The sequence below is a fragment of the Symphalangus syndactylus genome, chromosome 9, assembly GCF_028878055.3.
Source record: "Symphalangus syndactylus isolate Jambi chromosome 9, NHGRI_mSymSyn1-v2.1_pri, whole genome shotgun sequence".
NCBI lineage: Eukaryota > Metazoa > Chordata > Mammalia > Primates > Hylobatidae > Symphalangus > Symphalangus syndactylus.
Window position 1 is genome coordinate 133271578 of NC_072431.2, and position 12363 is coordinate 133283940.

General features: G+C 39.4%; 1 protein-coding gene across 3 annotated transcripts in view; it reads right to left on the bottom strand.

Annotated features, from left to right (window-relative positions):
* UHRF2 (ubiquitin like with PHD and ring finger domains 2) overlaps window positions 1–12363 on the bottom strand; it is a 101417-nt gene that overhangs the window by 37276 nt on the left and 51778 nt on the right. For all 3 annotated transcript variants that reach the window (XR_010113579.1, XM_055294291.2, XM_063609195.1), the window contains exon 4: window positions 9727–9945. Coding sequence is in view for 2 of the 3 variants with exons in the window: in XM_055294291.2 (XP_055150266.1) it covers window positions 9727–9945 (219 nt within the window). In the remaining variant the exon portion in view is untranslated. The remainder of the gene's footprint in view (window positions 1–9726; window positions 9946–12363) is intronic.

Below are 12363 nucleotides of genomic sequence, written 5' to 3' on the forward strand. Positions count from 1 at the left end.
CACAATCTCAGCTCACTGCAACCCCCACCTCCCAGGATCAAGCAGTTCTCCTGCTTCAGTCTCACAAATAGCTGGGGTTACAGGTGCGCGCTACCACGCATGGCTAATTTTTTTATTTTTAGTAGAGACAGGGTTTTGCCATGTTGGCCAGGCTGGTCTTCAATTCCTGACCTCAAGTGATCTGCCCACCTTGGCCTTCCAAAATGCTGGGATTATATAGGCGTGAGCCACCGCGCCCGGCTGGGAATGTTTTTAAATTAGTATTTTCACATGCCATTCCACTGTCTCCTAGGTTAAATTGCTTCTAATGAAAACTTGGTCATCTTCCCTGTGTTTTTATGTTTAGTTTTTAGCATTCTTATTTGTGATATACCACTGTGCATTTTCTTTATATTTATCCTGCTTAGAGTTTACAGAACTTCTCTGACCTGAACTGATATCTTTAATCGGTTTTGGAAATGTTGGTCTATTATATTTTCAAATACTGTTTTCACTCTACTCTCTTCTTTAGGAATTCCAAATATAAATACACACACACACACACACACACACACACACCTTTCACCAAGTCCTATGTGTCTAACACTCTTGTGTTTTCCATGTTTCAGTATGGGTTTTTATTGACTTATCTTCTGGTTTCCTAATCCTATCTTCTGCTGTGTCTTATTTGTTATTTTTTTACGTTTTTTTATTTTTTTTGAGACGGAGTCTCGCTCTGTCGCCAGGCTGGAGTGCAGTGGCGCAATCTCAGCTCACTGCAACCTCTGCCTCCCGGGTTCAAGTGATTCTCCTGCCTCAGCCTCCCGAGTAGCTGGGACTACAGGCACCTGCCACCACGCCCGGCTAATTTTTGTACTTTCAGTAGAGATGGGGTTTCACTATGTTGGCCAGGATAGTCTTAATCTCTTGACCTCATGATCCACCTCCCTCGGCCTCCCAAAGTGCTGGGATTACAGGCGTGTGCCACCGCGCCTGGCCCTTATTTGTTATTAAATCAATTTAACGAGGTCTTAAGAAACTATAATTCTCAGTTCTAGAATCTCCATGTAATTATTTTGTGAATTCCAATTCTCAGCTGAAATTCACCACGTTTTCAGCATATTAATCACAGTTAAAGTTTCTCTGATAACTTGAATTACCAAGATCACCTATGGGTCTATTCCTATAATTGGTATTCCTTCTGTTTTCTGATTATGTGGCATCGTCTTTTGGCAGAATGGCATTTTTGGCTACATCATGGAGCCAAAAGCTTCAGATATTATCTTATGTAAAGGAAATTTCAACCTTCCTACTGCTGGAGAGATACTGTGGTGGTTTCACATTTAATCAGCATCTATGCTGAGTCAAGGCTGGTTTACAGTTTTTAAGATTTAGTCTACCTGTATGCCTTAGCCATCCAGTTTTCAAACTAAAAGACCCACATATTCTGTGGAGCCATTACACTAGTTATCCTAAAATCTAGTGTATGCCTTCTAAGACTGCTGAAAATGCCACTTTTTACTACATTTCCAGCCTCTTGTCCAGCAGAAGTCCAGTATTCAACCAAAGCCCAAAGGTGAAAGCAAGCCATATGCTTGAGGCATCCCAAATATCTGCCAAAAGCTCTGCTGATTTCTCTTTCCATCCTACTCCTAGCTGCTCTGAACTAGATTTTACGCTGCATCCAGAATTAGCAGATTCCCCCGGGGCAAAACACAACTACAAAGCTACCTGCCTTCTGAGATTCTTACATCTCCAGAGACACAGCCGCAGTGGTTCTCTTTGATTCTCTGGTGCATTCAAAGAGATAACTATTTGATCGGGCTATTCCAGTTGTTTTAGCTAAAAGCACTAATCTACTGCCAGCTGTCCCACCCTACCTGGAAACAGGTGCTTTCCATGTACTACTTTAAGTGATTCAATAAATGTCACAAATTCAAGGCCAAAGCCACTTTTTCACTTATTTACCATTTTTGTTAAAGGCTTATCAAGACACTCCTTATGCACAAAACTAAACGCCATTGATCATAATAAAAACAAGCATATAATCAATTCATTCCCCAAGAAATATCCTATTTCACTGAATCTAATAGGCTGATAATTGTAAAACAGTTTATGTGCTACTAAAAAAGCAACTAGACTGAAATCAGGCAGTCTAAGAATTCTCAAATAAAGCTGGGACACCAAATGGTAATTAGCAACTATAAGACACATTATGTAATTTCAAGTAAGAAAAAAAGACTGTGATGAGGTGTCTAAGGAACACCTTCAAATAAAGATTAGACACCAACCCGTTCTCACAGTTAAAGTGAGAAATAAACCACCTTGCAGATAAAGAAACATTCTTGTTTCAATACTGCCACTGGGTATAAGAAAAAAAAAGCATCCTCCAAAAATTAAATGATAAGCTAGGATTCAGTCCAGTTCAGAGGCCTGAATTCATGCTACCTATGTGGTCTAAAAAGGCTCAAGCAGAGAATTTAAGTTAAAGTTAAATGGCACTCCCAAGTGACTAGTAAACAAGCAAATTCAAATCTTTGAAAGAATTCAACTTCTGTCAGCCCAACAGCAAATTTAAGATACACTTTTATTTCAGAGATGTTAAAATACAAAAAAAAAAAAAAAAACTATTCTCTCGGTATCTATGAAATACCATACTGAAAATCTATTGTAATCAGTGCCTAGAACAGCGCCTGGCACACAACAGCAAACAAAACAAAGCATTAACATTCCAATGGTATGACAGGCAGAACAATGGGCCCCAAAGAGGTTCATGTCCTAATTCCAGGAACCTATAAAGATGCTATCTCATATGGCAAAAAAGACTTTGCATATAAAAAACCTTCAAACGGGATGATTATCCACGCAGATCCAATATAATCACAGGAGAAGGGGAGGCAGAGGAGAGAACATAAAGGGGATGTATCCACAAAAAGAACTGTCAAACAGATGCAACATTGTTGGCTTTGAAGGTGGAGAAAGTAGGTAACAAGCTAAGGCATGTGGGAGGCCTCTGAAATATGGTAAAGGCAAGAAAATGGGTTCTCCCTTAGAGTCTACAAAACTGAATCATACCCCTGCTAACAATGATTTTTGCCTAGTGAAATCCAAATCTATTTAAGATTTCTAACCTCCAAACTGTACTACGATTTATTGTTTAAGCTACTATGTTTGTGGTAATTTGTTGTAGCAGCAATAGGAAACTAATACAAATGGGGTGATAATAAATAAAATAAAGAATTCAGAACTCAGAAAACGTCAGAGTAAGGGAGCATTTAAGGAGCTTATGTCTGGTATGTATGTGATTTTAAAAAGGGTGATCAAGAAAGATAACTCTGAAGATACTTTTGAGCAGAGAACTGAAATAAGAGACAGAGTAAGCCAAATGAGTATCTGTGTAGGAGGGAACATCAAGTACAAAGGCCCCAAGGCAGGAGCATGTTTGCGAGATCGAGCAACACAAGGAGCCCAGCATGGCCGAAGCACAGTGACCAGTGACTTATAACTTGATATGCATATTAAGTATATATTCTGTAAGAAGGCATGTTCAATAAGAAGTATATCATTATAGAAATTTCTTAAGTATGAAAAAAATTTAGTAAATAAATACAACTCCGTAAAAATGACACTGAACCTAAAATGTATCTATAGCTTTTTCTTTTATTCTTTTTTTTTGAGATAGAGTCTCACTCTGTCACCCAGGCTGGAGTACAGCGGCATGATCTCTGCTCACTACAACCTCAGCCTCCTGGGTTAAAGCAATTCTCCTGCCTCAGCCTCCCAAGGACTTGGAATTACAGGCATGCACCAGCATGCTCAGCTAACATTCTTATATTTTTAGTAGAGATGGCGTTTCACCACGTTGCCCAGGCTGGTCTAGAACTCCTGACCTCAGGTGATCCGCCTGCCTCAGCCTCCCAAAGTGCTGGGATTACAGGCGTGAGCCACCACACCTGGCCATAATTTTTATATTTTTAGTAGAATGGGGTTTCACCCTGTTGGCCAGGCTGGTCTTGAACTCCTGACCTCAATTGATCTGCCCGCCTCAGCCTCCCAAAGTGCTAGGATTACAGGCACAAGCCACCATGCTCGGCCTTTATCTGTAGTTTTAATAAAGTAAATTAATTTTCTTCCTATAGGATTCAAATACTACTTTACTTATAATATCTAAATCAGCATAACTTCACATGGTAGTAAATATTATATTACAATAGTAATGAACAAATTATTTTTAAAAATGTTTTTGAATCCCAACCTTGTTCTCAATTTTTTTCAAAGCTAAAATAAATAGAAAATGACAACATGAAAATAGAATTTGAGAACTAGAATTAGACAGTTCAAGCATATGTACTTTTTGGTACTCACAAATTAAAAACAGAAACAAGCATGAACTTTAACTCCAAGTTCCCTTATCAAATCTCCAAGGCAGATTAAAAATCATGTCCTCTATTTGCTTCTTCCTTTGCACCTTCAATACAATAGAGAGGATCAAAGCTGAAGGTTAGTTCTTTGTAAAAGTCTAGTAAAACTGATAAACCTCTGGTGAGAATGGTCAAAAAGTCACAAACTAAATTCAGAAATAAAAAACATCGTAACAGATTAACACATTAAAAAGATGTGGGTACCAAAAAAATTTATGACAACAGATTTTAAAATTTAGAGGCAATGGATAAATTCCTAGAAAATTAAATTCTAGTTCAAGAAATAGAAAAACACGAATAGTCCTCTGATCATTACAGAAACCGAATCGACCATAAAAGAACTTTCCCACAAAGAAAACTCAGCCCCAGATGACTTTATTGAGAAGTTCTACCAAACATTCAAAACAAGGACACAAAACTCTACCGTAAGAAAGAAAAAGAAGATTCCAAATTATTTTGTGAAACTAGCATAAATCCATGAAGGACAGTGAGATAGGAAAATTAACATGCAAATTTCACGCATTGATACAAATGTAAAAATCCTACACAAAACACTGTAAAATCTAGGAGAGCGTATCTACAAAATTCCTATTATCAAACATTGTAGTTATTGATGAAATTTTGTATGGAAAATTGGAAAGCAGGTGAAAAAGATGCCTGTTATCACTACTTATTTTCAACAATGTAATTCAGGGCCCAACTGGTGAATAAGGACAAGACGAAGAAATCAAAAGTAAAGAGAAAGACAAAACAAAAATGTAATAATTCACAGATGATTATAATTCCAAACATTTTGAAACAATCTACATGTAAATTAAAATTAGTAAATCTGGTAAAACTACTGAATCCAAGATCAAAGGATACTTGTATTCCTATATGCCAGAAAGAGAAAAGATGACTGGAAAATTCAAATGGAAGTACACAGAGCTAAGAACATATAAAACCTACTTGAAGAACAAGGCAGGATCATGTGCTCTGTTGTATTATGAAAGTGTGGAACTGATATAAAGATACACAAAAAACAGACCCATGGTACAGAATAGAGAAGTCAGAAGGATTCACCAAATGTAAGATTCTTGATATGACAGAGGTGATACTGAAGATCAATGGGAGGGAAATGGGCTTTTCAATAAACAGTGCTAAGAAAAATGTTTATTCATATGTATTGAGTTAAATTAGACCCTTACCTCACACTGTACACAAAAATCTACTCCAAGTCAATTAAAGACCTAAAGAAAGGCAAAACCACAAAGCTTTTAGAAGGTAATAAAAGAGTTTCTTTAAGAAAGACACAGAAAGTACAAGCATAAAGGAAAAAAAACTTTCTTGAACTTTGATAACCTCAACTGCATTAAAATTAAGAAAACTACTATTCAAACATCGTAAGGAGAAAAAGACAAGCCAGAGAATTAGAAAAGGTATTTTTGCCACATATAACTGAAATAGTCTAGTCTCCATAATTAGAACTCCTAAGAATGAATCAGACACATTATTTAATTAACAACAAAAAAAGTCACCAAATTGGAACCAGGTCCTCACAAAAGATATATCCAACTTGTCAATAAAAATATGAAAAGATTCTCGACCCCATTAGGAGTCAGAGAATTGCAAATCAAAGCCAAAATGAAATACTATTACATACCCACCTGATTAGTGGAAACTGAAGTCTGAAAAAACTAAGCATGGATGAGAAAACTAACAACAGGAACTCTCATACTGTTGCAGAACTGTTAACCTGGTGTAGACACTTGGTTCTATCTACTCAAGTTGAAGATGCACAGGTTCTACAACCTAGTAATTTTAATCCTAAGCAAGATACATCCTACAGAAACTAATGCACACAAGTGCCAGGATATAGGTATAGGTACAAGAACGTGATGGCAGCACTGTTTCTAACAGCCCCAAAATGCCTATCAACAGCAGAATGCATTTGTTCTTTCCACCTGTTATTTATCCATTCTTACCAGTGAGGATGAAAGATTTCTAATCATTAAAAAAAAAAAAAAATTTTCTCCAGACACGGTGGCTCATACGTATAATCCTAGCACTTTGGTAGACTGAGGCAGGCAGACTGACTGAGCTCAGGGGTTCGAAACCAGCCTGGACAACAAGGTGAAACCCTGTCTCTACTAAAATACAAAAAATGAGATGGGCGTGGTGGCGTGTGCCTGTAGTTGCAGCTACTCCGGTGGCTGGGGCAGGAGAACTGCCTGAATCCAGGAGGCGGAGGTTGCAGTGAGCTGGGATCGTGCCACTGCTATACAGCCTGGGCAACAGAGCGAGACCCCATCTCCCCCCAAAAAAAAAAATTTCTATCCATAAGCCACACTGGCTCCTTTTTAGCTATTGTGTTCCTAATGTTTCTAGTAAAAACTTTAATGACAAAGAATAATACTTTACATTTTATTGTACTGTTGGGATAGCTATCACATCACCATTCTCTTTATCAAGCCGGTATTTGCCTATCTATAATTTCCACTCAAGTCTTTTTTTTATTGAGACGAAGTTTCACTCTTGTTGCCCAGGCTGGAGTGCAATGGCATGACCTCAGCTCACAGCAACCTGCGCCTCCCAGGTTCAAGTGATTCTCCTGCCTCAGCCTTTCGAGTAGCTGGGATTACAGGCATGCAACATCGCACCCAGCTAATTTTTTATTTTTTAGTGGAGACAGGGTTTCACTAGTTGGTCGGACTGGTCTCGATCTCCTGACCTCAGGTGATCCACCCACCCTGGCCTCCCAAAGTGCTGGGATTACAGGCGTGAGCCACTGCACCTGGCCCACTCAGTCTTAGTTCCACTTCTTTTTTTTTTTTTTTTTTGAGACAGAGTCTCGCTCTTTCGCCTAGGCTGGAGTACAGTGGCGCGGTCTTGGCTCACTGCAAGCTCCGCCTCCCGGGTTCACACCATTCTCCTGCCTCAGCCTCCCGAGTAGCTGGGACTACAGGCGCCCGCCACTGCGCCCGGCTAATTTTTGTATTTTTTAGTGGAGACGGGGTTTCACCATGTTAGCCAGGATGGTCTCGATCTCCTGACCTCGTGATCCACCCGCCTCGGCCTCCCAAAGTGCTGGGATTACAGGCCTGAGCCACCGCTCCCGGCCCTTAGTTCCACTTCTAAAGCCAGTGTGTTCCCACTCTTAACTATACCTCAGGATCACTTGGGAAAATTTTTTTTTAGACGGAGTCTCGCTCTGTAGCCCAGGCTGGAGTGCAATGGCATGATCTCAGCTTACTGCAACCTCCGCCTCCTGGATTCAAGTGATTCTTCTGCCTCAGCCTCCTATGTAGCTGGGACTACAGGCACGTGCCACCACGCCCAGCTAATTTTTGTATTTTTAGTAGAGATGGGGTTTCACCATATTGGCCAGGCTGGTCTCGAACTCCTGACGTCATGATCTGCCTGCCTTGGTCTCCCAAAGTGCTGGGATTACAGGCATGAGCCACTGCACCCAGCCAGGAAATCTTTTTTTAATAGCAAGCTTTTTTAGCTCAATGCTATGTGTGCTGTTATCCTATTGTGTACACACGCTTTCTACTTCCAACACTCAAGTAGGTTATAAGGCTCCTAACATAGCCAGTTTATTTAGGGGCTTTCTCTTTCTTCATGGTTTGCATCCAAATCCAGGTTTCAAGTTGTTTAGAAGTCTGTGATTGAGCTATACCCTTAGTCTAGCAATAGAATCACACTTTTGTTTGTAAGAAGTTCTGAAATCTGTTCTCTAAAATGTTAAGTTTTCAACACCTGGCATCTTTTTTTTTTTTTTTTTTTAAATCTCAGGAGTCAGCAAACTTTTCCCATGAACAGCCAGAAAGTAAGTAGTTTTGGCTTTGCAGGCTAGATGGTCTCAGTTGCAATCATTCAACAATACTGTTGAACACAAAAATAGCCACAGATAATACATAAATCAATGGCCATTGTTGTGTTCCAATGATACTTTACAAAAATAGACAGCTAGTGGGCTATAAGCTTGCCTATCCTCGCTTTAGATTTTTAATCATTGTTCTAAGATTTGTCACCTCGTATCACTAATCCAGTTAATCAGAACTTGACACGAATATTCATTTAGCTGTTTCTCTTTTTTTTAAAAAAAAAAACAAAAATTGTCAAGGTTATTCTAAAACCCTCAGTGCTCAATACAACAAATCTAACAATTTATTCTAAAGAAAAGAAATGCACAAAAATGCATATAAAAGGATGTTTATGTAATTACTGATAATAAAGAACTGGAAACGATTAACAGATTTTATTTATTAAAAAGGAAATTAGTGACTATTCAGCAAATTATTCAGGAGCAGCAGACACAGAAGAAGAGTGACAATGTTTTACAAAGTATAAAAAAGTAACTCAAATAATGCCTAGTACTTTATCACTTTGGGAAACATCTGAACGTATTTCTTAAAAAATTAATGATAGAGAGCTGGGCGCAGTGGCTGATGCCTGTAATCCCAACACTTTGGGAGGCAGAGGCGGGTACATCACTTGAGGGCAGGAGTTGAGACCATCCTGGCTAACACGGTGAAACTCCGTCTCCACTAAAAAATACAAAAATTAGCCGGGCGCGGTGGCGGGCGCCTGTAGTCCCAGCTGCTCAGGAGGCTGAGGCAGGAGAATCGCGTGAACCCAGGAGGCAGAGCTTGCAGTGAGCCGAGATCGCGCCACTGCACTCCAGCCTGGGTGACAGAACAAGAGAGGAGAGAGAGGAAGGGAGGGGGAGGGGGAGAAGGGGAGAGGGAGAGAGGGGGAGGGAGGGAGAGAGAGAGAGAGAGAGGCAGAAAAGAAAAGAAAAGAAAAGAAAAGAAAAGAAAAGAAAAGAAAGAAATGATAGAAATATCTGAATGATTTGATTCAGGTGACATTTTGCATTCTGAATTCTCTTCATTAAGTTTAAATTCTGTAAGTTGAAAAATTACTATGAAGGAAAATTTCAGCTAGTCTTAGAAGTCCAGCAGACAGCTGGTTAAGTAGTCATCCACTGCTATTACATCAACACAGATCTTCGTAGCAATTAGAGTTATTTAAATGTTTTATATATTGTTTTGTTCAATCTATAAGAATCCAACGAGGAAGTAAGAATTTCCGTAATAAAACACTCAGTTATTTCCAACATTCATCCAAACAGTATCTTCAACCTTAAAGTTGAAGATCTAAGCCATTCTTAACTTTTAAAAAATCTTAAGAATTTATAAAAATATTCTCCTTCAGTATGGAAATTTCCATCTTTTATGGACTCCATCTTTTTTTTTACTAAGGTACACGTGCTTAATACCTAAAAATACATTCCTTGATCAATTCAGTAATTAAACAGAACCAGTGAAGACAATCTTACCCCAGGAAAATTTTCACACGAAGTTCTTTTTTGGTCCTTGAGATTGTCTTCAGTGTGGTAATTTCTGCATCAAACCAGAATCCTCTTTGTCCAGGACTTTCTACATTATAATTAACCATTACCACATCACCAACATTTAGTTCATTCCATTTCAAAATGGTTCTAGCTCGTGGTCTAAGATCCTTGACATTCATTTCTAGAGTACCGCTTTCTGGGTATCTGAGGAGAGAGAAAACCATATGGCTTATGATTACCAAAGACAACTGAAGTTTTATGCAATGTACAGAAAAATCTAATTTGCTGAGTTAATCATCTAAGAGAAAGAGTAAAATAGGTTGCAGTGTCCTTAAATAGCAGGTGTTACTTCATGCTGGTTTCTCACCTGTACTGTGATACCTACAGGGTAGTTTCTGTAAGTATGAGCATGAACCCTCTTCCCCATTCCCACTAGGCCTTGGAGATGTGATCTCTTCATGGCTTGCAGGTTGTCAGGCAAGTAACTGCTCAGCTCACATTCAAGAACCACAATCATCTACTTTGAGGGAGCTATATACTATTTTTCTAGAATAAACTATATGTAGTGTATCTATTCAGTCGCGTATTACTGTTATAATCTAGATATTCAAAAGGAGACTGAATATTTGTAATGGCACTTAAATGATATACACTCATGATTTGACTTCCCAGAGCAAAACAATTCTTGTTAAAGTCTTATTAAGACATTCACTGCTAGCTGGGAAAATACGGGACTGGGGAGGGTGATAAAAACACAAGCTCTTGCTCTGCATTTTTTTAACCCAAGTTTTGTTTTGGTTTCTGAGACAAGGTCTCACTCTGTCACCTAGGCTGCAGTCCAGTGACATGATAACAGCTCACTGTAGCCTCAAACTAATGGGCTCAAGAAATCCCCAAGCCTGAGCTGCCTGAGTAGCTGGTACTACAGGCATGTGCCACCACACCCAGCTAATATGTTTTTCTTTTGTAGAAGCAGGGTCTTACTATGTTCATGAGGCTGGTTTTGAACTCCTGGCCTCAAGAAAACCCCTGTCTTGGCCTCCCAAAGTACCGGGATTACCAGCATGAGCCACCATGTCAAGACTCAAGTTTTTGTTTGTTTGTTTTTTTGAGATGGAGTCTTACTCTGTCAGCCAGGCTGGAGTGCAGTGGTGCGATCTCAGCTCACCACCACCTCCACCTCCTGGGTTCAAGTGATTCTCCTGCCTCAGTCTCCTAAGTAGCTGGGATTACAGGCATGTGCCACCACTCCTGGTTAATTTTTGAATTTTTAGTAGAGACGGGGTTTTGCCACATTGGCCAGGCTGGTCTCGAACTCCTGACCTCAGGTGATTCACTTGCCTCAGTCTCACAAAGTGCTAGGATTACAGGCATAAGCCACCGCACCCGGCCCCAAGTTTAAGTTTTAATAGGACTAGATGATGGCCTCTTTCTGATCTTTCTACAAGTTCTTCAAGTTCTGCCATTTGCAATACTTGTAAGAACATGAACCTAGCATATTCCAATAGCCTCCATTTTCCCTGAAAGAGAAAGGAAAGATTCCAGTTTCTTTCTTTTTTTTTTCTTAAATGTAAGTTCTTGGATACCTGTGCAGAACGTGCAGGTTTGTTACCTTGGTATACATATGCCATGGTAATTTGCTGCACCCATCAACCCGTCATCTACATTAGGTATTTCTCCTAATGCTATCCTTCCCCTAGCCCCCCACCCTCCAACAGGCCCCGCTATGTTATGTTCCCCTCCCTGTGTCCATGGGTTCTCATTGTTCAACTTCCACTTATCAGTGAGAACATGCGGTGTTTGGTTTTCTGTTCCTGTGTTAGTTTGCTGAGAATGATGGTTTCCAGCTTCATCTATGTCCCTGCAAAGGACAGGAACTCATCCTTTTTTATGGCTGCATAGTATTCCGTGGTGTGTATGTGCCACATTTTCTTTATCCAGTCTATCATCGACGGGCATTTGGGTTGGTTCCAAGTCTTTGCTATTGTGAACAGTGTTGCAATAATCGTGTCTTTATAGTAGAATGATTTATAATCCTTTGGGTATATACCACCCAGTAATGGGATTGCTGGGTCAAATGGTATTTCTGGTTCTAGATCCTTGAGGAATTGTCCTCCACAATGGTTGAACTAATTTACACTCCCACCAACAGTATAAAAGCGTTCCTATTTCTCCACATCCTCTCCAGCGTTAAAAGAACTAGAGAAGCAAGAGCAAACGCATTCAAAAGCTAGCAGAAGACAAGAAATAACTAAGATGAGAACAGAACTGAAGGAGATAGAGACATGAAAAACCCTTCAAAAAAAAAAAAAAAAAAAAAAAAATCAACAATCCAGGAGCTAGTTTTTTGAAAAGAACAGCAAAACAGACCGCCAGCCAGACTAATAAAGAAAAGAAAAAAGAACCAAATAGACACAATAAAAAATGATAAACGGGATATCACCACCAATCCCACAGAAATACAAACTACCATCAGAGAATACTATAAACACCTCTACACAAATAAACTAGAAAATCTAGAAGAAATGTATAAATTCCTGGACACATACACCCTCCTAAGACTAAACCAGGAAGAAGTCGAATCCCTAAATAGACCAATAACAAGTTCCGAAATTGAGGCAG